This window comes from Gopherus evgoodei, unplaced genomic scaffold (assembly GCF_007399415.2).
Source record: "Gopherus evgoodei ecotype Sinaloan lineage unplaced genomic scaffold, rGopEvg1_v1.p scaffold_36_arrow_ctg1, whole genome shotgun sequence".
NCBI classification, from domain to species: Eukaryota; Metazoa; Chordata; order Testudines; family Testudinidae; genus Gopherus; species Gopherus evgoodei.
In genome coordinates, this window is record NW_022060038.1 from 2,130,681 (window position 1) to 2,157,399 (window position 26,719).

General features: G+C 44.0%; 2 protein-coding genes across 2 annotated transcripts; both read left to right on the forward strand.

Annotated features, from left to right (window-relative positions):
- The first annotated feature begins 769 nt into the window (after positions 1-769).
- Positions 770-17,957, forward strand: LOC115641918 (olfactory receptor 52N4-like). Its single transcript, XM_030545273.1, has 3 exons — positions 770-808; positions 2,091-2,174; positions 16,992-17,957. Exons 1-3 carry the CDS (start codon positions 770-772, stop codon positions 17,955-17,957), a joined length of 1,089 nt encoding a protein of 362 aa, XP_030401133.1.
- A 7,405-nt stretch (positions 17,958-25,362) lies between these two features.
- On the forward strand, positions 25,363-26,301 carry LOC115642005 (putative olfactory receptor 52P1). The gene has a single exon (XM_030545332.1). It carries the CDS (start codon positions 25,363-25,365, stop codon positions 26,299-26,301), a length of 939 nt encoding a protein of 312 aa, XP_030401192.1.
- Positions 26,302-26,719: the final 418 nt, after the last annotated feature.

The window sequence follows — 26,719 nt, forward strand, 5'->3', positions numbered from 1 at the left end:
AAAGGTAGGGACAGCAATGAAAGAGCAAACAAGCCAAGTTCAATAAAGTCTTTGTCCCCAGTGGCATCCATGTGTTTGACAACTTCAGCCTAAAACTGCTTAACCTGGTTGTTCTGAATATGAGGCCAGGCAAATGCAGAGCTATCATTTCTTTTCAAGACAAACTATGGACATTGACTACGCACACTGAATGCTGTTAGAAATAAATACCATAATCATTTTATTGTTGTTTTTGTACTACATACATTGTGGGCTCCTTTTGGGCTAATGTAATGTTTGAAACATTTATCAGTCCTCAACCAGGGTACAAGTACCAGTAGGGGGCTTTTGACTTTGATTATCGTCTCATAGCATTGTGGCTAGTGTGGACAAACTCCTGCTATGCCTTGTAGGTGTTTTTTTTTAAATAAATATTAAATCTGTACTAGGAATCTAATGAAAGTTTTCATTTGTTACTTATGTGTACACCAATCTATTAATAAAAAACCCAAACCCTTTCTTGAAAGAAGTGGATTGGGCTATTATCAGGTTAGTTTTTAAGTGATATTGGGCTAAGAATGCAGGAGAAATCTGGCAACCCCAGACCAGAGAGTCCAGAAAAACAGCCCAGAAGGCACAGTTGCACCGGAGGCAGAGCAGCAGCACTGAAGAAGAAGGCAGAGGTGGGGAGTGGTAGCAGACGAGAGTCAGGAGTTGGGTCAGCATGGGAGTCAGAGTAAAACTAGAGCAGGGAGTTGTGGGGCCAGAGCCAGGACAGTGGATGCCAGCCATGGCACAAGTAACACGGCAGCCAGTTGTGATGAGCAAGGTGAGGAAGCCACATGCAGAGGCCCCAGCAGTGGGAGATGATGCTCTGCAGGAAGGTTTTGAACACTGGACTCAGAAGCGGGGACATGAATCTGATGGGAGGGCAGATGCTGGGGAGAAGGGTCCTGCCACCTAGAGCCTGAGGGCCCGTACCACTGCCAGAGCAGGTGTCTTAAGAACATAAGAACATAAGAACGGCTGTACTAGGTCAGACCAAAGGTCCATCTAGCCCAGTATCTGTCTACCAACAATGGCCAATGCCAGGTGCCCCAGAGGGAGTGAATCTAACAGGCAATGATCAAGTGATCTCTCTCCAGCCATCCATCTCCATCCTCTGATGAACAGAGGCTAGGGACACCATTCTTTACCCTTCCTGGCTAATAGCCATTTATGGACTTAGCCACCATGAATTTATCCAGTTCCCTTTGAAACATTGTTATAGTCCCAGCCTTCACAACCTCCTCAGGTAAGGAGTAAGACCCCACTGAGATCTATGGCACTCTCCCAACACAGCCACTCTCAGTCCACATGGGAACCTAAATAAATTGCCTGACTTACTCCAGCCACAAGCCGCCAGTGATTTCAACTGGAGTCCTCCTGTGGCCTTTAAGGATGGGTGAGTTCATTTGGACCAAAAATAACAACTAACAAGAGTCTTGCTGAAATCTCACACTCACAGACTTATAGGTTCAGAACAATCAGGGTAATGATTTTGTGTGTAGGGAGAGGGGTCTTCTCTTTATGTGCCCTAGCATCTTCGTTTCTGAATAGGATGAGAATCATGAAAATAAAAGCAAGTTTCTGGCTTAAGGAAACCAGGTGAAGGTCCCAGAACGCACAGTGTGTGGTCGTGGTGGGGAGGATGTGCGGGGGGACATGCTGTATCTAGATCTCTGTGGCATGGGGTCCTGAAAATAGTCGAAATAGGGAACCAACATCCTGCCTAATGCACAGAGCAGCAAGGTGTGTTAAGGCCTCCTGGGGCAGAGGGGTGTCTCGGACAATAATGTAATGTGGACCATACTGTAGCAGATTGTCTCTGACACTGTCCCCCATATGGACCATCCCTGCTGCTGTGAGCACCCCCTCTACAGCCTCCTGGTAATGTCAGCAATTGCCAAGATGGAAAAACAGCCTCAGGAATGAGTGTCTGTGTTTCGAACAGGCTGCAATACAATAAAGCTTTGGGTCTTTTGAGGAAGAGTTATAAGTGCTGGTTCTTTTTAATCTCCATGTCCTCTCTCCCTCTCACCGGGTCAGTCTCTCTCTCTTTCCCTTCACAGGCTGAGCCCCTGCTGTTGGGGTTCCCTTCACCCCTGAGCAGGCAGTTCAGACAGATCTTCCACTTTTGCCCGTGCAGGCAGATGGTGAGTTTAACCGAGCCTGATGAGGTGTTTCTGTGAGCTGTCGCTGTGGGGTCTAGCACCTGGTGTTTGTCCTGGGTTAGTGGTATCACTGTGTGGCAGTAGTGTGAGTTGTGGGGATGGGGGACATAAATGGACAGGCAGGGAGCGTTCAGTGTTGTGGGATAGGTGGGGGGGTGTACAAGGGCAGGTGGGGAGCACTGGGGGTTGTGGGGCAGGCAGGGGCTGTACACAGATAGGCAAGCAAAAGGGGGATGGAAGCAGGGTGTACACAGACAGGCAGGAAGTAATTGGGGTTGTGGGGTAGTCAGAGGGCGTTCCTGTATAGGTGAGCAAATGCTGGGGGTTGTGGGAGTGGGGTGGGCTGTGGGGCAGGCAGAGGTTACATGGCCAGGCGGACAGTACTGCTTCATGTGGGGAAGGGGAGTGTATGTCCATGGGGAGGCAGAAAGCTCTGGTTCGTGTGGGCACTGGGAGCAGGGAGTACATGGACAGGTGAGCAAACGCTGAGTGTTGTGGGGGTGAGGAGCTACATTTTCATGGTCAGGCAGCCAGCACTGTTGAAACTGAATTTTCCTTTGTGATTGCTGGTCCAAGGCCAGCACCGAGACCTTTCTTGGCCTTGAATGCATGTGGGTGGGTCTCAGGGTCTCTCTTCCCTCACAAGCCACAAAGCTACAGCCTGGGTGTCACAACCTTTACACAGTTTTGTTTCCATTGTTGTTGCTACATAACTTCAGGCATCTCACTGGTGAAAAGAACCATCATCTTTTCTTCTCTGATGGTTCAATCTCCTATTATACTCTGACCTCCTGTCCCTACTCTCCTTCCCAATCCCAGGGTGCCCTGATTCCAACAGCATGCTGGGCGCTGGTCTCTGCTTCATGGTCCCCATCATCCCTGACTCCCACAACCTCCGAGCTGCTCTAGGCCCACCACAACTCTTCCTCTGCAGGGGGTGAGGTGCCTCCCATCACACCTGCTTCCTTGGCTGGGGAGTAATCAGTGACTGTGTCTCACCAGTGAGATGCTCACAAACGAGTGGCAAATACCACGCACCTGTGCTGCTTTTCTTATTGCACTCATAGATGTGGCATGAAGCTCGAGGGACTGCTACACAGGAACAACTAGCAAGCCGAGAAGTTTTCACATTATATCCTGAGAGATGGAAACTCTGGGACATGTGAGGGCCGAGATAAATACAGCTGCCATGTGCAGGAGCCACTGGCAGATGCCTGAAACAGTGGGCCACTGGGACCTAGATGCTAAACCCAGGATGCTCTGGGACCATTTCTAAGCAAGCTCCGTTAGCCATTTACAGCGATGCTTGTACATTCATTCCTCAGTACAGAGATTTTATGGACTAAGGTTATACTTTCCAAGGCGCCTCAATCACATGAGAATTTCTCCACATAGGGCAAAATTTACCATGGTCATGAATAGAAAAAAAGCCTTCAGTAAGCTCAGACTTGAGCATGCAGGCAAAATGCCTCCAGCTGCGTCCTGAGAACATGTTTGTAGATTCCAAAACCTGAAGGGACCATTGTGATCATGTAATCTGAGTTCCCACATAGCACAGGCCAGGGACTTGCCTGGAAATAATTTGGGTTTGAACTAGAGAAGGTCTTTTAGAGCAGCGGTTCTCTCCCAGGGTACAGGTACCCCTAGGAGTGCAGAGAGGCTTTCCAGGGGGTATGTCAACCCCTCTAGATAGTTGCATAATTTTACAACAGGCTGAAAAGTAGTAGAGAAGTCAGTACAAATAAAAATTTCATACAGACTTGTTTATACTGCTTTATATACTATACACCAAAATGTAAGTAAAATATTTATATTCCAATTTATTTACTTTAAAAGTACATGGTAAAAATTAGAATAATTTTTCAGTAATAGTGTGCTGTGTCTCTGGGGTATTTTTATGTCTGATTTTGTAAGTGAGTTGTTTTTAAGTGACGTGAAACTTGAGGTGTGCAAAACAAATGAGATTCCTAGAAGGGATCCAGTAGTCTGGAAATGCTGAGACCCATTATTGGAGAGAGACATCCAATCTTGGTTTTAAAATGTTACCTTTGGTTAATTACTCTCAGCATTTGATAAGTGTTACCTCATTTCCAGTCAGAATGTGGCTAACTTCAGCTTCCAGCCATTGGATTTTGTTAGACCTTCCTTTGCTAGACTGAAGAGCTCACATTGAATATTTGTTCCCCATGTAGGTACTGAGAGACTGTGACCAAGTCTCCCCTTCATACTATAAGGCAGGTTTTAATTCTTTACTTATTCTGGTGGCTCGTCTCTCCACCCTTCTTGAATTGTGGATAGCAAAAATGGATACAGGATTCCAGTAGCAGGTGCACTAGCACCAAATACAGAGGTAAAATAACCTCTCTGCTCCTACTTAAGATTCCCCCAGTTAGCATCCCAGGATTGCATAAGCTATATTGGCCAAATGGTAAAAGTGGGAGTCTCATTGGTTAGTTAATTATCGCTTCACACCTCCAAATCTTGTTCAGAGTCATGGCACTTCCTATGATTGAGGGCAGTATCGTTATCTCTCAGGCAAAGCTGGATGCCTGCAAGAAAGTGTCTCATCAAAAGAAAAAGAGGAAGTGACAGAGGTCCAGGCCTGTAGCCTTAAATAGCAAAACCCTTGTGCTCTTCATGCCCCTTCTGATGAGCACAAAGTCATAGCCCAGCAGGATTATGTCTGTTTCCATGAGGGAAACTTGGCTCCTTTCCAATATAGGAATTGCATCATGATACATGGTACATGAGGGGATGAGCTGACCATAATGAGAGTATCCCCATAATGCCCAACAGCTAGAGACTGGCTTGTGCCCTGAAACAAATTGGCGTATGACAGTGTTTCCCAAACTTGGGACACCTCTTTGTAGGGAAAGCCCCTGGTAGGCCAGGCTGGTTTGTTCACCTGCTCCGTCCACAGGTCTGGCTGATCGCGGCTCCCACTGGCTGCAGTTCGCTGCTCCAGGCCAATGGGAGCTTCAGGAAGCAGAGGCCAGTACATCCCTTGGCCCGTGCTGCTTGCAGCAGTGCCCATTGGCCTGGAGAAAGGAACTGCGGCCGCTGGGAGCCATGATTGCCCGGACCTGCGGACGCGGCAGATAAACAAACCAGCCCGGCCCACCAGGGTCTCTTCCTGCACAAGCAGCATCCCAAGTTTGGGAAATACTGTCCTATGGGCTTTCCAAAATATTTTTTTGCTGTAACTATGGTAACTACTTAGTCTCACTATCCATATAAATATCCAAACATTTCCTGATTCTTGTTTAGCTCATGGTCTCAGCTACCTTTTGTGGCAATGGGTTTTGCAGTTTAATTAGGCATCAAGTGAGGAAAGAATTCTTTTTTTAACTGTTTTGAATTTGCCACTCTTCAGTTTAATTGAATGTCCTCTTGATCTTGTGTTATCAGACAGGCAGAACACATTCTTGATCTACGCTTTAGCAGTCAACCCTCTGAAACCTCTCTATCAGTCAGTAATTTAAAAAATTTTCTCATGTCCCCTCTTATTCATCTCCTTTGTAAGGTAACAATCACAGTCTCACCAATCTCTCTCTCTATGAGAGTTTCCCCAGGCAACTGATCATTCTCGTTGGCCTTCCATGAACCCCTCTCATTCTGCAGTACCCTGTGTGAGAAGGGTGCCCGGTACTGCACAGAGGAGTCCAGATGAGGGTGAAACATTGACTTACTGATCTCATTGTATTTTCTGTATGATTCCTCATCCCACTCCTCCTGGATCCCAATATTTCCTTTGTGTCCTCTGTGTTTGCACTGTGTGTAGGACTTCCCAAAGCTGTGTACCCTGATGCTCAGATACCTATACTGAATTCATATAGTTAAATTAGAACCTCCTAAGATGTTTGAGGAATACACATTTTCTCCTCCAATTCACTCCAGTTATTAACATCCAAGTTTATCTGTCATTATGCCACCCATTCACCTGGCTTGGTTAGCTTCTTCTGAGGGCTTCTCTGGATTTGAGTATGATCTAAATAATCTGGTGGCATCTGTAAATGTTCCCACCTCACTGCTCACCCCCCTTTCTAGATTGTTAGTAGCTCTAAAATTGCTATTTCTGATAATCTGTGTAAACCCCTTTGCTTTGCTTCTTTCCCTTCACGGGCACCTTGAACATTTCTGAGCTCGATCGAAGCATCAACTACCTCATGGAAACTTTCAACTTCACCACCTATGACCCTTCAACATTTATCCTAATGGGAATCCCTGGCCTAGAAGAGGCACATCTCTGGATTTCCATCCCTTTCTCTATGTTCTACATTATTGGCCCGTTGGGAAATTTCATGGTTCTGTTTGTTGCAGGCAAAGAGCAGACCCTGCACAAGCCAATGTATCTGCTGCTCTGCATGCTGGCACTCTCATACATCGACATATCTACCTCCGTCATGCCAAAGGCACTGTGTATATTTTGGTTCAATTTGAAAGGCATTACTGTGAGTGGTTGCCTCACCCAGATGTTCTTCCTTCATGCGGTTTCAGGTATGTACTCAGGTGTCCTCGTGATAAAAGCTTTTGATCGCTACGTTGGCATATATAACCCTCAGAGATACGCCACAATTCTCACCAACGTATGAATAGCTAAGTTAGGGCTTGTGGGTTTGATACGAACTGTTCTCTTTATTCTGCCAATGCTCCTACTTGTGTACAGGCTGCCATTCTGTGCCAACCGCATTATCCTTCACACATATTGAGAGCATATGGCTGTGGCAAAGATGTCATGTGGGGACTTCACAGTCAACAGGATGTATGGGTTGGTGGTAGCATTTGTGGTCATTGGGTTAGACCTGACACTCATTGCCCTGTCCTACAGTCTGATCATCAGGGCTGCCCTCAGAATATCCTCCAAGAAAGTCCATCAGAAAGCCCTGAACACCTGCACATCCCACATCTGTGCGATGCTGTTGTCTTCTATAGCCTGCCTCTTCGCCTACCTTACACAGAGATTTGGTCAGGGAATTGCTTCCCATGTGCATATCACCTTCACTAACTTCTTTCTTCTTGTCCCCCCCATGCTCAACCCTATCATTTATGGAGTCAAAACCAAAGAGCTTCGTGATAAAGTGGGCAAATACGTCTGCAGACGGTGATAGCCATGGAGCACGACTTAAGGCTGTGTGAAAAGAGGGGGAAAGAAATTCTCCTCAGTAATGAAGAGGGCTCTGTCCCATTTTCACTGAGCTCAGCATTGTGGAAGTTCAGATTTTGAGAAGCTTCTCACACCTAATGTCTTATCACTCCATCATGAAGCACTGCTCTCTCCTGCAGAGTTCCCTCTCTCTGACCATCACCTGATCTCTTTCAGTGTCACCCATCACCCCTGTGTTAGGATACAGATATTCAGGCCTGTCTGCAAAGGCCTACACTTTAACAATTCAGGTGTATTCTTATCACTTAACTAGTTACAGAGGTATAAAAAGAAGAATCAAAGATCACTGTCTGTGGAATGGCCTTCTCTTACTGTGACAGGCTAAGGCCTTCAGCTAAGATGTAGTTAGGCAGCCATAAGCTGGGAAGTGTATGGTCACATCCTCACATTCCAAACTAGTCACATTGAAATAAGGTGCTATTGGGCTGTTAGGAATACAATCCTGTCCTGATATTCCATCACCTCCAGAGAAAGGGAAAAGCCTAGAAGATGTAAAAGGAAACTTAGTTTGATAGCATCCTGTCTGGCAAGAACTCACTTATCAATAGACACAGCTGGAGAACCTTTATATCTGTATAGATGTAGTTGTGAAATCCTCACTTCTGTATTGTTTTGTATATTTATTTGCATAGTCTCTGTCTGGTTCTGTAATTTTCTGTCTACTGTATAATTAATTTTGTTGAGTGTAAACCAGTTAAGGTGGTGGGATATAATTGGTTAAATAACCATGTTACAATATGTTAGGATTGGTAAGTTAAATTTCAGTAAAATGATTGATTAAGGAATAGCTAAGCAAAACTCAGGTTTTGCTATATAATTTGAAATCATTCAGGAAGTGAGGGAGGGAATGGGAACAGGGACTGGGGATGGGGGAATTGGGATCATGTTTTGCTAAAGGAGGAAATGGGAACAGGGGATGGGAACAGGAACAGGGACAAAGGCAAGGCTCTGCGGTGTCAGAGCTGGAAAGGGGGACACTAAGGAAGGAAACTGAAATTATGCTTGATTGCACTTTTGGACTTTGGGTATTGCTGCTCTCTGTTCATGCGAGAAGGACCAGGGAAGTAAGAGGGTGAACGAATAAGCCCTCTAATACCCTGAATCCCAAACATCCTATCACTCGGCCTTTTTGTGACTACTAGACCACCAGAAAATACTGCACTTTTCTGACAGAAGGTGGGTTTCCATTAGTTCCTGTGTGAACAGGGTTCTTAGTCAGTTTGACAAACTGAAGCTACACTTTTGCATAGTTAAAGATGAAGAAAGAAACTACAGTGCTGAACAGCGATCCAATGAACAAAATTTACCTGATTTTTCCACTTTTCATTCTTCTGTAATCCTGGAGAATAAACCAAATGCTTCAGTAGGAAAGTGCAAAGATAGTAAAGTTGCTGCAGGAATTGAGGCTAGAGGTTGTTGGTTAGAGATGTGAAACTGTGTGTTTTTAAGAACTGGACTGATGTGTTAAACTATGATCTCAACTTTGATTCACGTTACTTACCACTTTGCAAGGCCAATTTTAGACTTTCTTTCAGCCGGACCTTTCAAAACACACCCTAACCATTCCCATTGTTGAAGCTATCAAGAGTAGGTGTCAAAATTTCATGTTGGAGTTTGTGAAACGGGTGAAACAGAGATTATCACCAAACATCCAGGTGGCTGAATCACTTCCATCACCAAGTTCTTCCGCTGCACACAGCCCGGCACGAGCTAGATTGGTTAATATCTCATATTTGCCATTGGATTGTGAACATCTTGGACAATTGGAGCTGAAGTGGAGAGTTTTGCCGATGATTCACTGGCCTCATACTCAGGACAACCAAGTTGAGCAGTTTTGGGTTAAAGTTGTCAGACACATGGATGTCGCTGGGGACAAAGATTTTAGTGAACTTGGCTTGTTCGCTCTTTCGTCGCTGTCCCTACGTTTTTGCAACACTGCAGTTCAAAGACTATTTCTCAGATGAACTTAATAAAAACAAAACTGCACAATAAGATGCAAGAGGAACTTTTAGAAAACGTTCTTCATGTTAGGGTGTATATGCAACGACACAAGTTCTCTTGTGAGCAGTTTGCACCAAGAAAAGAAACGATTGCACTGGTCTCTGCTGATGTAGGACCAGCACCAGAAGCATTCTACTTCCAACAAAGACAGTGAGGATGAAATGTTGCATTTCAGTAACATGGCAATTCCACACAACATATGGAGATTGACTACCATTATTGAATGCCATTAGAATAACTACCATATTAATTTTACTATTGTTTTTGTACTACATCCATTTTGGTTTTCTTTTGGGTTATTTTATCACTGTCACTCTGTGTTTCTGTTTGAAACATTTACCATTCCTCAATCAGGCTACTAAAACCAGTAGGGGGGATTGAATTTGATTTTCCTCTCATAGCTTTGTTCCTAAGGTGGACAAACTCTTGTTATGCCTTGTAGCTTTTTTTTTTAATAATAAAATTCTAATTTGTACTAGGTATCTAATGAAAATTTTCATTTGCTACTCCATGTATACACCAATGTATTGTTAAAAAAAAAGCTTTGTTACGCCCTGTCATAACCTATTCCCAGATTTGGACCTTAGCGTCCAAAATATGGGGGTTAGCATGAAAACCTACAAGCTTAGTTACCGCTTGGACCTGGTAAAGCTGCCACCACCCAAAAAATTAGAGTGTTTTGGGGCACTCTGGTCCCCCCAAAAACCTTCCCTGGGGACCCCAAGACCCAAATTCCTTGAGTCTCACAACAAAGGGGAATAAACCATTTCCCTTCCCTTCTCCCCTCCAGGTGTTCCCTCCCTGGGTTCCTGGAGAGATACACAGAAGCAAGCTCCGTGAATCTAAACAGAGGGATTCCACCCTCTCTATTTCCAGTCCTGGAAAACACAAGCACTTCCCTCTTCACCCAGAGGGTATGCAAAGTCAGGCTAGTAAATCTAACACACAGAGATTTTCCCCCCTGACTCCTTCCTCCCACCAATTCCCTGGTGAGTACAGACTCAATTCCCTGGAGTTCCCCCCCAAAGAAAAACTCCAACAGGTCTTAAAAAGAAAGCTTTATATAAAAAGAAATAAAAAGTACATAAAAATGGTCTCTCTGTATTAAGGTGACAAATACAGGGTCAATTGCTTAAAAGAAATATGAATAAACAGCCTTATCCACAAAGAATACAATTTAACACATTCCAGCAACTACACACATGTAAATACAAAAAAACAAACCTATGAATCACTATCTTATTTTTTGTACTTACAACTGGGAAACAGAAGATTAGAAAACAGGAGATAGAAATCCTCTCATAGCCGAGAGAGAGACAGGCAGAACACAAGAACAAAGGACTCACACACAAACTTCCCTCCACCCAGATTTGAAAAAGTCTTGTTTCCTGATTGATCCTCTGGTCAGGTGTTTCAGGTTACTCCTTTCCAGGTAAAAGAACATTAACCCTTAGCTATCTGTTTATGACATGCCCCCTCAGTCACATCAGCACCCAGCCAGAATGGGGTGGAAAGTCAGGGTTGGCGGTGGCCAATGGCATCCCATCCCCTCTGCATCAGGCACCCACATCAATGTGGCCATGGCCAGATACCACAAGGCCCCCTGGGACTAAGTGTCTGCTGAGCCAGCAGGCCTCAGTTAGTTGGGTCACATCCAGCCCTGAGCAACAGCCTCATTGTGATGTCCACATGCACGCCCTACTCAGGAACTGTGAAAGAGTGTGAACACTTTGAGGAGACATAAGAGATCCTAATGGATCATCAAAGGCCTGCTGACCCCTGTGCTGGGCAATGACCCAGGGCAGGTCAGTTTCTGAGGGGACACATTCCCCACCTCAGTGAGACTGAGGAACTCCCTTGGTGGATACCCAGACAAACTCCCTATTTTAATGTATATTCAAACTTTATTGTATATTCCTATTTTAATAGCAGCAAAGAGTCCTGTGGTACCTTACAGACTAACAGACGTATAGGAGCATGAGCTTTCATGGGTGAATACCCACTTCGTCGGATGCATGTAGTGGAAATTTCCAGGGGCAGGCATATATATGCAAGCAAGAATTAGGCTAGAGATAACGAGGTTAGTTCAACCAGGGAGGATGAGGCCCTGTTCTAGCAGTTGAGGGGTAAAAACCAAGGGAGGAGAAACTGCTTTTGTAGTTGGCTAGCCATTCACAGTCTTTGTTTAATCCTGAGCTAATGGTGTCATCCAATGAAGGGAGTATTCACTCACAAAAGCTCATGCTTCAATACATCTGTTGGTCTATAAGGTGCCACAGGACTCCTTGCTGCTTTTACAGATCCAGACTAACCCGGCTACCCCTCTGATCCTATTTTAATGTATCTTCCAAATTTATTACTAACTCTTGAATACAACAATTGAAACAATTGTAGAAAAATCTAGGTTGCTTTCTGCCACTTTTTTTGCTGTTCACCAAGCTTGGAGTAAATCATCTAACTTTTGGAGACATCCTGCTAGGGCAAAGCCCCGTGAATTTATACTGTTACCCCACTACAACTAGCAAACTAGAAACTGACTTTAACCAGAAGTGAAATTGACACTTTCCCATCACTTTCATGGTATTGCCAAACCAGAGATTTAAAAATCAGGAATCAGGCTCACCAAAGTTCATGAGATTATGTAAAAATAATAGATTTGGTGATCTTTTTATTCGCCATCTGCTTTTTAAGCTTTGAGAGTGCTCTGCGGTCATATTTTGAAGCTTCCTCCACAGCAATGAGGGCTAGAAACTTCATTTTCTTTAAGACTTCCAAAACTTCTGGCCAGTGACAAATGTCCTGTATAAAATGGGGAGTTGACAGGAGTCCGCCCTCCCCACCTCCAAATGTCGCCTCTGGTCTAGACATCAGAGAAGTCACATGGAAGAGTCCCAGAGGACTGTGAGAAGTAACTGTGGGTCCTGCATTTGGAGGTGAAGGGACCTAGGTGAGCTGTGTTTTGTCTGGTTGTGTCACTGAGGGGCGTGTGGCAGGATCTCAAGAAAAGAGCTACGATTTCGGTAACCCATACAGAGCACGTTTTTACTGTTGTGTATGTATGCTTAAGTATCACTCAGTAAATGGTGTGTGTTTTCTGGATAGGGTCTCCTAGTCTCTAAATCAAAGCCCCTTGATGCAGAACCCCACTCTTACCAGCAGGGTAACACCATGAAGTCACAAGACCTCATCAGACTCTCCCTAGCACTGGCCAAAACAGCCATTAATCAACCCAGGAGGATGACATTCCACAGGAAGTTTCCCTGAAAAAAGGGAGGGGGAGTGTGTCTGTTTCTGTTCCTTAGCTGTCTTATACACCTGGGCAGTGTTCCTCTGGCCAGTTTCACTGACTCCTTGAACACTTTTTTAGTATAGACGGATTGATCTAGCAGTCATAAATATACAGCTTAGGGTAGCATAAAATCCCTCCTGAGCAGCTGTACTGAATCCTTACCTATAAGGGATTAAGAAGCTCAAATAACCTAGTTGGCACCAACAAGGAAAGAAGATATTTTTAAATCTCTCTCTGTGTGTGTGCGCGCGCGCTCTCTCTTTGTTGTTCCCTCTCTGGATGGAGAGAGAGGGACCAGGCAGGAAAAAACCATCTCCTGAAAACATACCTAAAATGAGCATCTAAGCTTACAAATATTGTAAGTAAGGGCAAGGAAATGTGTTAGATTATCTTTTGTTTTAGCTAGTGAGTTTTCCCTAGGCCAAGAGGGAATTTTATTCCTGTTTTTTGTAACTTTGAAGCTGAGCCTAGAGGGAAATCCTCTGTGTTTTAAATCTTTTTATTACCCTGTAAAATTACCTTCCATCCTGATTTTGCGGATGTGATTCTTTTTCTTGTTCTTTATGAACCTGATTGATTTTCAGAGTCCTACAGACAAAGAGTCTGGTTGGTACTCACATTATTTTCAAGCCTCCCCAGGAAAGGTGGTGAAGGGACCTGGGGCAATATTTTGGGGAACTATGGACTCCAAGTGACCCTTTTTCTCAATTTTTGTGTAAATCACTTGGTGGTGGCAGCAATACTGTCCAAGGACAAGGAAAGGAACCCTGACAGTCCCCATCCTGCTCCCGAGCTTAAACCTTTCACTCACATGCTACTTTCTGTTTCCCCGTTTTGTCCCTATCAAGGCTGTTTCCTCACTTGGACACTTTGAGTACAGAAGGTGGGGGTCTGCAAAAGACCTTAAAAGCACTTGCCACCTCTGACTTGCATTAAAACTCCCCAAGGTTACAGATTCCCTGGCCTTGGACTGTTATTGCTGCCACCACCCAAAATGCAAAAAACCTCCTTGAGAACCCAGGAAGTCACATTTGGGAATTCCTTCCTGTGAGATCTTGAAAAAAAAAGTGCTCTTGAGACCTACTGAGAAATATGGAACTTTATTTCCTCTCAGTCATTTGGTTTAGCAATATTAGACACGTGCACACAGAACCTCCACCTCAGATCATGTTCTTAAAGGAGTGATTTTTATTAAACAAAGAGAAAACAGATCTGGTAAAACATTGCTTGGTTGCTAGGTGTTATAGCACAATTACAAAAAAAAATTGAAGTACAGAGAGTTGCTTCCTTGGGATTCAGCTCGAAAATTTACAGTACAAGGGGGAAGTTACATGTGCTCAGCACAGAAAATCCAACAAACTCAAAATAAAGAAATAACCTGATAGCAATCCAAATGTAGCAGTTGTTTGATTCCTTTACCACTGTGTTCTCCCCCGAGCAGGGTATAACAAAGTAATACACCACAGTGAGTGGAGAAGTCCCATTGTACTAATTCTGACACAGGATAGCACAACCCCTTTTCTGCATCAATTTTTGAAAGATCAACACAATGTTGAAATTTGATGATTACTGGATGCAGAGAGGAGATGAAATATCAGAACAATTTAAGCCTCCAGATATATAGTGTGAAAAAGTTCCTCCTCTACCTTAGTGGGTCCTGCGCTTATTGGCGGATTTGTTCACCTCAGTGATCTTCCCTTCTTGTGGAACCCACAATGTGGGTCAACTCCTCCTGTGTCTGATCAGGAGTTGGGAGGTTTGGGGGGAACCCGGGCCCGCCCTCTACTCTGGGTTCCAGCCAAGGCCCCGTGGATTGCAGCTGTCTATAGTGCCTCCTGTACCAGCTGCATGACAGCTACAACTCCCTGGGCTACTTCCTCATGGCCTCCTCCAAACACCTTCTTTATCCTCATCACAGGACCTTTCTCCTGGTGTCTGATAATACTTGTCCTCTTCAATCCTCCAGCAGTACACTCTCTCACTCTCAGCTCCTTGTGCCTCTTGCTCCCAGCTCCTCACATGCACTTCCTCTCCTATAGCTCCTCCCTGCCTGACTGGAGTGAGCTCCTTTTTAAACCCAGGTGCCCTGATTAGCCTGCCTTGATTGGATACAGGTGTTCTAATTAAAGTAGCTATCTCTACTGCCCTCTAGAAAGCTCTTAACTGGTCCCAGGTGCCTTGATTAACCTGGAGCAACTGCCATTTGTTTACCAGGGTCCTAGGGATTTGTTTAGCCTGGGGCTAACATACCTGTTTCTCAGTACTTTACTGTAGCCATCTAACCTTGCCCCATCACAATAGCCATTTGAAACCTTACAAAGGTATATTGGCAAATCCCTTGATGTCAGGATCCTGGGAGAAGAAAGCCTTTGCCACACCCTATGGCTTTGATTAATTAAGCATCACTTAATTTGTCCTTCACAGAGTGGCATTGACTTTGCAGAGGCTAATGCAGTATATATTACAACTGCATGGGCAGTACGCAGTAGTACGCTGCTACGATCAATTGAAAATGGTTTTTGGTTCGGTATCTTGTGACAGTATAGCCACATATAATGTGGATGGCAGTACATTAAACACTGGGAAAAAAACAACAAAAAAAATTGTCAATTGCTAGGCTGAACAACAGCATGCAAGTCTCAGTTTGCCCTGACAATCTGAGCCCCTGGTATCAGCAAATCATTTCTCCAGTCCCGGGGGAGTTTCTCAAACAGAAGTTCTCCTGAGTCTATTTACTGCTCATCCCACAGCTCACAGAGCTAAGGGAGTTTTCCAGGAGTCCTGGCCAACCTGAGAGTCTGCAGTGAATGTACAGGGGAATCATAAAGATCGCTGCCCAACAGGTCGAATAGATTTCTTCCCTCTGCTGAGTGGGATTACGGTGAGTTTCCTGTTTCTGCACTAATGTTAGTGCTAAGGGCTGAGGGAGGGTTCCAAGATGCAAGTCGAGAACCATCTGGGCAGGAATTCACCAGCACAGTGATGTGAACTGTTTAGTATTGTTAGAGACATCAAAGGATTTACCTGAGAACATTGAAACTACAAATATATTGGGAATAGTTTAGACAAATATTTGTTTTTAAGAACATCCATTGTCTCTTACTGTGTCCCTCTATCTGTCTCAGTAGTTTCTTTTTTTGGGTCGTCTGATTTTTCTCTGATTCACTCATTTTCTCCAATTCAGCAACTTCACTGACCTATTAGGAAATGCAGCCAAGACCTCTGCAGTGGGTATCTGTGCTACCAGAGGGTTCACAACCAGAATGGGCAGCACATTGGCCAGATTCTGGTCTCTCATTTGACCATCGCTGGGTCACTCCAGATTGACACTGGCCTCTCTGAGAGCCAAATCAGGGCCCGTGTGTTTTGGAATCCCCACCTTTCATGCCTGGTCTCAGAACACCTCATAAACTGGAGTTTCCTTCATGGCAATGTCAGCAATTGCCAGCATGGAAAAGCAGCCTCAGGAAGAGGAATCTGGGTTTCTAAGAGGCTGCAATACGTTAAAGCTTTGTGTCGCTTCGAGGAGGAGTTACTCACTCTGGCTCCTTTTGTCTTCACGTCCTCTGTCCGTAATGTTGAGTCTGTCTTTCTCTCCTTCCCTGCACAGGCTGAGCTGCTGCTGGGTTCCCTTCACCCCCGGAAAGGCAGTTCAGGCTGATCTCCCCCTTTTCCCTAGTGCAGGCAGACACTAAGTTTAACCTCTTCTGAGGAGATATTTCTGTGAGCTGTTACTGTGGGGTCTGGCACCTGAGTGAGGGGTATCGCTGTATGGCAAGGATGGAAGTTGCAGGGACCTGCCCTGGCAAGCCACAGAACTGCAACCAGGGTGTCACAACCTGGACATTCTATAACAGATTTAAAAGTAGCCATACTTGAACAAAAAAACTTCAGAAACAGACTTCAAAGAGAAACTGCATTTCTTTCATTTGCAAATTTAACACCATTAATTCGGGCTTGATAAGGGACTGGGAGTGGCTGGCTCATTACAGAAGCAACATTACAGAAGCAGCTTTTCCTCTCCTGGAACTGACACCTCCTCATCAATTACTGGGAGTGAACTACATCCACCCTGATCGAATTGGCCCAGTCAATACTGGTTCTCCCTTCTCTTCATGTGCCTGCATCTGTAACTTTTACTCCACGCATCTGAAGAAGTGCGATTTTTACTCATGAAAGCTTATGCCCAAATTAATCTGTTAGTCTTTAAAGTGCCACCAGATTCCTTGCTGTTTTTGTGGATACAGATTAACATGGCTACCCCCTGATTTTTATCAAATATAACTATTTGTTATTACTGTTATAAAGTGTGTAACCCCCTTGCTGTGCTTCTCTCTCTTCACAGGATCCTGATCCACTCATCGACCATCTCATGGTAGATTTCAGCCTCACCCCTTCTGATCCTTCAACATTAATCCTAAATGGCATTCCTGGGCTAGAAGCTTCCCACATCTGGATTTCCATCCCTTTCTCTATGTTCTTTGCAATTGGCCTGTTGGGAAATTTCATGCTTCTGTTTGTTGTAAGCAAAGAGCAGACCCTGCACAAGCCGATGTACCTGCTACTCTGGATGATGGCCCTCACAGACATTGCCACATCTACCGCTGTCGTGCCAAAGGAACTGTGTGTATTTTGGTTCAATTTGAAAGGCATTACTGTGGGTGGCTGCCTCACCCAGATGGTCTTCCTTCATGCAGTTTCTATTATGCAGTCAGTCATCCTCGTGGCAATGGCCTTTGATCGCTATGTTGCCATATGTAACCCTCTGAGATATACCACCATCCTCACCAATGCACGAATAGCTAAGCTAGGGCTCTTGAGTTTGATAAGAGCTGTTCTCTTCATTCTTCCCCTGCCCCTGCTCCTGAGAAGGCAGCCATTCTGTGCCAACCTCATTATCCCCCATACGTACTGTGAGCACATGGCTGTGGTGAAGATATCATGTGGGAAAGTCACAGTCAACAGGATGTACAGCTTGTTGATAACATTTGTAGTTTTAGGGTTAGACCTGATGCTCATTGCCCTGTCCTATGGTTTGATCCTCAGGGCTGTCCTCAGAATCTCCTCCAAGAAAGCCCATGAGAAAGCCTTCAACACCTGCACAGCCCTCATCTGTGTGATGATGATGTCTTATCCTCCCTTCTTCTTTTCCACTCTGACACATACGTTTGGTCAGGGCATCGCTCCCCACATTCATATTATCTTGGCCAACCTCTATTTCCTCCTCCCCAAGATGCTCAACCGTATTATTTATGGGGTCAAAAACAAAAAACTTCATGAGAAGGTGGTTAAATGCACTTCCAGAATGTGATCTCTGGGGCCACTGACTTTAAACCTTCCTGACTAGGGGAGGGAAGATATCTCCTTGTTAATCATGGGTGCTCTCTCCTACTTTGGCTGAACTCAGCATTCTGGAAGTTCAGAGTCTGAGAAATTCCTCACACCTAATGTCTTATCACTCCATCACCAAGCTCTGCTCTCTCCTTAGCTGAGTTCCCTCTCTCTGGCCATCACCTGACCTCTTTCAGCATCACCCATCAGCCCCCAACTCCCAGACACCCTACTGATATGCCTTTCCATGACTTCCAGACTATCAAAAGATACTGCAGCTTTCTGGCACAAGGTTGCTTTGTATTAATCCCTGTGTGAACAGAGTTCTTGATCAGTTTGACAAACTAAAGTTGCGCTTTTACATAGCCAAAGACTGAGAAAGAATCAACACTGCTGAACTTCTTTTTCATAGGTGCAGCGATCCGGTGAGTAAAATTTACCTGATTTTGCTAGGTTCAGTAATTCAGGTATCTTGGAGGATAAACCAAGTGTTATGGTTGGAAAATAATAATACAGGAAATCTGCTGCAGATATTAAGGACATTCTTCTAGAGCTTACTGGTGAGAGTTGTGAAACCATGTATTTTTGAGAACGGGACTGTTATATTATACTGTAATCAAAACCATTGAGTCGTTTTCCAGTTGGAACTCTCAAAACAGACACTAACAGTTCACATTGATGAAGATGTCAAAATAGATGTAGAGATTTTATGTTGGAGTTTTTGAAACAGATGAAACAGAGATTGCCACCAAATGTCAAGGTGATCGGATGGCTTGCAGTACTAAATCCTTCTACTGCACTCAGCTCGACATGACCTAGATTGGCTGATATTTCATTTTTGCCATTGGTTTGTGGAGACTTTGGACAGTTGGAGCAGCAGTGTAGATTTTTGCCTTTGATTCACTGGCCTCATGCTCAGGGAAACCAAGTTGAGCAATTTGAAGTTCTTGAACACACAGATTCTGCTGAGAACAAAATCTTTAGTGAATGTGTCTTGTTTGCTCTTTCATTACCATTGCTACCTTTTGGCAATGCTCTAGTTGAATGATTTTCTCAGATGAACTTGATAAAAAACAAAATTGTGTAAGAACATGCAAGAGGAACTTTTAACAGACATTCTTCTTATGACACAAAATCTGTTGTGAACAGTTTGCACCAAAGAAAGAAATGAGGGCAGTGGTCACTGCTGACGTATAAGCAGCAGGAGGAGCATTCTGCTCCCAATGAAGATAGTGAGGATGAAATGTTGCCTTTTAGAAATTAACAGCAAGAAACTAATTCAACTGAAAATATGGGCATTGACTACCATCAGTGAATGCCAGTAGAAAAAAAATAACATAATACTGTGATTGTTGTTTTTACACTACATATGTTTTGGTCTTCTTTTGAGTTATTTTTAATACTGCAATTCTGTGTTGTTGTTGTTTTTTAAACACCTGGCAACCCTCAATTGGGATACAAGTACCGGTACTGGGATTTTGATGTTGAATTTGATTATCATCTCATAGGCTTGTTACTAATGTGCACTAGCTCCTCCTGGGGCTTGCAGCTTTTAAAAAAAATAAAATAAAATCTGTACTAGATATCTAATGAAATCTTCCATTTCTTTCTTGATATATAGGCCAACGAGTTGATTAAAAACCAAAACCAAAGCCATTTTATTCAAGAAATAGATTGAGTTATTTTTGGATTAGTTTTTAAATTTCGGCTAATAGTGCAGTAGAAATCTGGCAATTTTTCGAGCAGAGCTGGAGGCAGAGCAGCAGCAGCCAGAAACAGAAGGGGAAGAGAAGCATCCCAGAAGGCAGAAGGGTTTATGTATACCTGATGCAACAACAGATGCTGGGGAGAAAACTACTGCAACCTGGAGCTGGAGGGAGTGTAACCACCACCAGAACAGGTGCCTTACTTGGGGTATCTGACAGAGCAGCCACAGCCTGGGTTGGAGGCCTGGGAAATGTGAAGAACAAACTGAGAACTTTTCTTACATCCCAGAATCAGTTGTTCGTGGTGTTCCCCTTGCCCACAGAGTGGGGTTCCTTGTTTCTTGAACATTTCTCATGTTTTCATTTTTTTTAACAATTACCGTTCAGTAAATTATATTTGTCTTGAACTTAATGTAGTGATCAATGGGCCACAGAAGCATTTGGTGTGAAGAGTGGGGTCACCCTAGCACCTGTCCTAACTGACCACGATGAGACTGGGGGTTCATCCTGCCAGGAATCCTGGGCCCTGCCTTGTCGCCATTATGAGGACTCTGCCACACAGCAGAGTGGAAGGGGAGTCCTTGAGGTCAGGCAGATCTCTGGGTAAAGGGAGTGGAAGTGGGGACTCAAACCCTTTCACTAGCCAATTCTCCTGGGTGCTGCAGAAGCCACAACAGCAGGACCATTGCCCTGCATACAGTAGGGAAGGGGACAAACTGGATTTTGGGCTGGATTTTAGTGACTTGTGAAATATCATAAAAATGAAAAAAATCTGAAATGTGTAACTTTGGGGAGTGCACTTTCTGAGTAAGGTGACTGTAACATCATTGCACAAGATAACTTCCCAGAGGGTGGTATCGGGTAAAAGTTTTTTCCTTTACTATTTTATTATGGGTTAGAGCAGTAAACCAGATATTGTTTATTTGGCCTCTTGAACATATTTCATAACAAATCAAAGCTTGGTTAAGCAATTAACTAGACAATTGATCAACAACCAGTATGAATCACTCCTTCCTCTCAGATTCAATATTTAGACACAATGAAGGCACCCACAGAAATAATTCTCCTGAGCAAAAGAGCCAATGAAATTTACGAGCCTTCAATATTAAAGAAATTAATTAGAAATGTTAGTTCTGTTTTTCTCATTGTGCACCAAAGAAAGATTCTGGAAACGGTAAATGCTGTTCCAAAATGGCTACAATCCAAAGACACAGACATATACAGTGCAGCAGCATTACTTCCAAAAGTCATTGAACTTGTAACTGCTTTTGAAAATGAGGTTAAAGAAATCAAAGTTTCAGCAAATAAATTATCAGGAAAAAGGGGCAGCTCCTTTTATGGCAGACCAGGGAAGAGAGCAGACCTGCTACTGGCATCTCCAGGGGAGTTGAGCTGAGACCCCTGAACAACTATTTCACTAAGATGGTGGTGAAGCACTGGAATGGATTATCTAGGGAGATGGTGGAATCTCCATCCTTAGAGATTTTTAAGGCCCACCTTGACTAAGCCCTGGCTGGGATGATTTGGTTGGGGTTGGTCCTGCTTTGAACAGGAGGTTGGACTAGATGGCCTCATGAGGTCTCTTCCATTCCTAATCTTCTGTAACTGCCCAATGGTCCCTCCTTCAGGGAATCATAGAATCATAGAATATCATGGGAAGGGAAGGCCTATTGTAGGGACAAGTTGAGAGGGAAGTATTCATCTCTCATATGAATGCTAGGCTTGACTGATCCCCTTTATTTGCTGTTTGGACTATTCTAGCAGGGGAGAGCCCTTGAACTGAGCTGTCCCTGCAAGACGAGGCAGTTGCTGCCTGAGAAGAAAGACCTTGCTACATGCAGCCACCGGAAAGTGCTTTGGGTGAGCAGACTCCATTCATCCTGCCTAACCCTGGATGGAGATCTTGGAACAAGAACAGGGAAGTGGTAGAAAGTGAACCAGGGAGGACCACCTGTTACCCACCCTGACACCTCAATATTCACCACTGTCATGTAATTATTATATGTTTTGTTTAAAGTATGTCTTCTGAGGTGTCATTCTAAAAGTCTTGATCTGCTAGACAGTAATATCACCTTGGATTTTATGTGCTATTATCATATGTGAAGTTATGAAATTTGTCTATGTTTATCTCACTGAAATATGTCCTGAGGTTGAAAACACCCACAAGCAGACTTTTGGGTATAACAGTAAAAAGGCCAAACAATGTTAATGGCTTATTGAGGAAAAACGCAAAAGCACAAAGATTGCCCGACAGGTAGTGCAGATGGCTATACATTATACACAGAAAAAAATCTCATCATCAATTGCTAGGCTAAACAACAGTCAGCAAGACAGTTTACCCTGACAATTCTGAGCTCCTGGTATCAGGAAATTGTTTCTTCACTCCCAGGGGAGGCTCTCAGGCTGAAGTTCTCCAGGGTCTATTTTCTGCTCCTCCTGTTGTTCACGGAGCCAAGAGAATTGTCCAGGAGTCTTGGCCAATCTGAGAGTCTGCAGGGACTGTATAGGGGAATTATAAAAATCGCTGCCCAGTATGGCAAGTCTCAGACACATGAGAGTCATACCTTGATTTTTAGGGCTCTGCCTTCCTGTCACCATAAAGAGATTTCTTCTCTCTGCTGAGCAGGATTTTGGTGAGTTCTCTGTTCCTGCACTAAAGTTAGTGCTGAGGGCTCAGGAAGGGTTCCAGGGTACAAGTCAAGAACTATCTGGGCAGGAATTCACCAACACGGTGACTTGAACTGTTTGTTTAGTATTGTTAGAAACACCAAGGGATTAACCTGGTAAAATTAAAAGTAGATATACACTGGAGATAGTTTAGACAAATATTTGTTTTTAAGATTAGTTCCTTGTCTCTTATTGTGTTCTTCTGTCTGTCTCAATAGCTTCCTTTTTTGGGCGGTGTGGTTTTTCCTCTGGTTCATTCAATTCTTCCAATTCAGTGACTTCACTGCCTTGTTAGGAAGTTCAGCCAAAGCCTGTGTAGTATGTATTTGTTTTACCAAAGGGTTCACAACAAGAATAGGTCTCACATTCGACCTTCACTGGGTCACTCCAGACTGATGCTGGCCTCTCTGAGAGCCAAATCATGTCCCACATGTTTTGGAAACCCCATCTTTCATGCCTGGTCTCAGAACGCCACATAAACTGGGGGTTTCCTTCATACACTTTCAGCATCCTTACAGAAGAAAGCTTTCTGTAGCACGACCCAAACCCGTGATTTATACAGCTTGTAGCCAAAGTAAAAAAACTCAGGGTGAATCATATCCCATTGAGATCAGTGCCAAAGCTCTGAAAACAGCCAGGCTCTCACCCTAAATCCACAGGTAGGGACTTAAATTAATGGCCTGATTTACACCAGCTATGAGCCTACTGTGACTTCAACCGGAGTCACCCTGTGGCCTGTAACAGGTGAGCTCATTTGAATCAAAATGAACTGACAGGAGAGTTACTGGAATCTCAAACTTATTTCCAGACAGAATTTCTGTACCTTCAACTTCTAGCCATTGGATCCTGTTACACCTCTGTATGCTAGCCTGAAAAACCAATTTATAAATATTGGTTCCCTGTGTAGGTACTTACAGACTGTTGTCAAGTCTCTCCCTAACCACCTTTGTTAAACTATACTGATTGAGATCTTTGAGTCTACCACTATAAGGCAGGTTTTCTGCTCTTTTACTAATTATTGTGTTTCTCCTCTTAACCTTCTTCACTGTTTCAACATCCATCTTTAATTATGGACACCAGAACTGGACAGAGGATTCCAGCAGCAGTTGCACTAGTGCCAAATATAAAGGTAAAATATCTTCTCTACCTCTCCTTCAGATTTCCCCGGTAATCATCTCAGGCTCTTTTGGCCACATGGTCACACTGGGAGTTCCTGTTTAGCTAATTACCCCTTCATGCCCCCAAATCTAGGTCAGGATCATTGCACTTCCCATGATATCCTCCCGTTGTGTGAGCATTACCCACATTCTTTGTTCCTAGATGTAGATATTTACATGGCCATATTATAACACATGTTGGTTGCTCCGAGCAAGTTTTCCAGTCAGTCCAGATTGCTCTGAATCAGTGAATTGTTCTCTTCATTATTTACCACCCCCCAAATGTTGCATGATCTGCAAACTTCTTTGATATTCAGGCATGAGAAGGGTTGGGAGCTGAACTGCTGACCTATGTCTCTGCTTACTCTTGTCAGTTAACAGCTGTAACTTATGCCTCAGACAAAGCTGAGTGCCTGCAAGAAAATGTCTCACTAAAAGAAACAAGGGAAGTGATAGAGGTGCCAGCCTGTAGCCCGAAATACCACAACACTTGTGCCCCTAGTGACCATTCTCTTGAGTACAAAGTCATATGCTAGCATGAGAATGTATTTTTCCATGAGGGAAATTTGGTTCCATTCCAATATAGGAACTGCATCGTGGATCAGACCTTTAGCCCATTGTCCTTTCTCTGACTGTGAGAGCCACTGATTCTGCAGTACAAAGTACAAAGTTGATGCAAGAGGATGACCTGACTATCATCAGGGTGTCACCTGAATTCCCAACAGTTACAGATTGGCTTGTGTCCTGAAATACGTGGCCATATAGGCTTTCCAAAATATTTGTTAAGCTGTAACTATTGTAACTGGATAGTGACACTATCCATGTATATGTCCAAACCCTTCCTGATTCTTGCTTAGCACCTGACCTCAACTTCCTTTTGTGGCAACAAGTTCCTCAGTTTAATTAGACATCAAGTGAATATAGCATTCTTTTTTATCTGTTTTGAATTTGCCATGTTTCGGTATAATTGAATGCCCTCTTGATCTTGTGTTATGAAAGAGGGAGAACATATTCTCACTCTACTTTCTACCAGTCAGTATTTTACAGACTTTTTTCATATCCTCTCATATCTATGTCCTTTGTAAGGTAACAATCCCAGTCCTTTCAAGCTTGGGGAGGAGGGATAGCTCAGTGATTTGAGCATTGGCCTGCTAAAACTAGCATTGTGAGTTCAATCCTTGAGGGAGCCATTTGGGGAAACTGGGGTAAAAATCTAGGGATTGGTCCTGCTTTGTGCAAGAGGTTGGACTAGATGACCTCCTGAGGTCTGTTCTAACCTGTCTCATTGATCATTCTAATTGCACTTCCCTGAACCCTTCTAGCTCTGCATCATCCTGTGCAAGAAGGGTGCCCAGTACTGCATAGTCAAGGGTGAAACATTGTCAGAGTGATCTCATGGCATTGCATTTTCTGTATGATTTCTCATCCCACTCCTCCTGGATTTCAACATTTTGCGTAGTTTCTGTCACTCATTACCATGTGAGCAGGGTTTCATAGCTCTGTGCACCCTGACACCCAAGTCCATGTCTTGAGCTCATTTAGTTAAATTATAACATTGTTATGTGTTTGAGGAGTTCAAGCTTTTTCTTCCAATGGTCATACATGTTGCAGTTGTTGACATTGAAGGTCATGTGTCATTCACATGGCTGGGTGAGGACTCTGAGGACTTCTCAGGACTTGACTATGACTATGGTGCCATCTGCAAATGTTGCCACCTCATTGGTCATACCACCCATTGTAGATTGTTAATAATGATCAAATATTTGTTATAAAGTGTGTAACCCCCTACTTGTGCTTTTCTCCCTTCACAGGTACACTGAGCATTTCTGAGCCCGATCGATGCATTGACCATTTCATGGCAGCTTTCAACCTCACCACATCTGACCCTTCAACATTTATCCTATTAGGCATCCCTGGCCTAGAAGCTGCTCACATCTGGATTTCCATCCCATTCTCTATGTTTTACATTATTGGTCTGTTTGGAAATTTCATGCTTTTGTTTGTTGTAGGCAAAGAGAAGACCCTGCACAAGCCAATGTACCTGCTGCTCTGCATGCTGGCACTCACAGACATTGGCACCTCTACATCCGTTGTGCCAAAGGCACTGTTTATATTTTGGTTTAATTTCAAGGGCATTACTGTGGCTGGCTGCCTCACCCAGATGTTCTTCCTTCATGCAGTTTCTATTATGCAGTCAGCAGTCCTCGTGACAATGGCCTTTGATCGCTATGTTGCCATATGTAACCCGCTGAGATACGCCACCATCCTCACCAATGCACGAATAGCAAAGCTAGGGCTTTTGGGTTTGATAAGAGCTGTTTTCTTCATTCTGCCCCTGCCCCTGCTTCTGAGCAGGCAGCCATTCTGTGCCAACTACATTATCCCCCACACATACTGCGAGCATATAGCTGTGGCAAAGATGTCATGTGAGGACACCACTGTCAACAGGACATTCAGCTTAGTGATGGCATTTCTAGTAATTGGGTCAGATCTGACACTGGTTGCCCTGTCCTATGGTCTGATCATCAGAGCTGTCCTCAAAATCTCCTCCAAGAAAGCTTACCTGAAAGCTCTCAACACCTGCACAGCCCACATCTGTGTGATGATGACATCTTTTACTCTCTTCTTTTTCTCCACTCTGACACACCGGTATGGTCAGCGTATCACTCCCCACGTTCACATCATCTTGGCCAACTTCTTCTTCCTCATCCCCCCCATGCTCAACCCGATCATTTATGGTGTCAAAACCAAAGAGCTTCGTGACAAAGTGATCAAATACATCTGCAGAAGGTGACCACCTGGGACCACTGACGTTAATCCTCTGTGACGAGCGGAGGAAAGGATATCTCCTCGTTAATCAAGGGTACTCCGTCCCAGTTTGGCTGAACTCAACATTGTACAAGTTCTCAGTCTGAAAAGTTCTTCACTCCTAGTGTCTTATTACTACATTACCAAGCACTGCTCTTTCTGTTGCATAGTTCCCTTTCTCTAACCATCACCTGATCTCTTTAATCATCACCCATCAGTCCCCAACCCCATACATCCTGTCACTAGGCCTTTCCATGACTTCCAGACTTCCAGAAGATAATGCAGCTTTCTGAAGCAAGGTGGCTTTGCATGAACAGGGTTCTTGGCCAGTTTTACGAACTAAAGCTATGCTTTCAGATAGCCAAAGACAAAGAAAGATGCTACAATACTGAACTTCTTTTTCA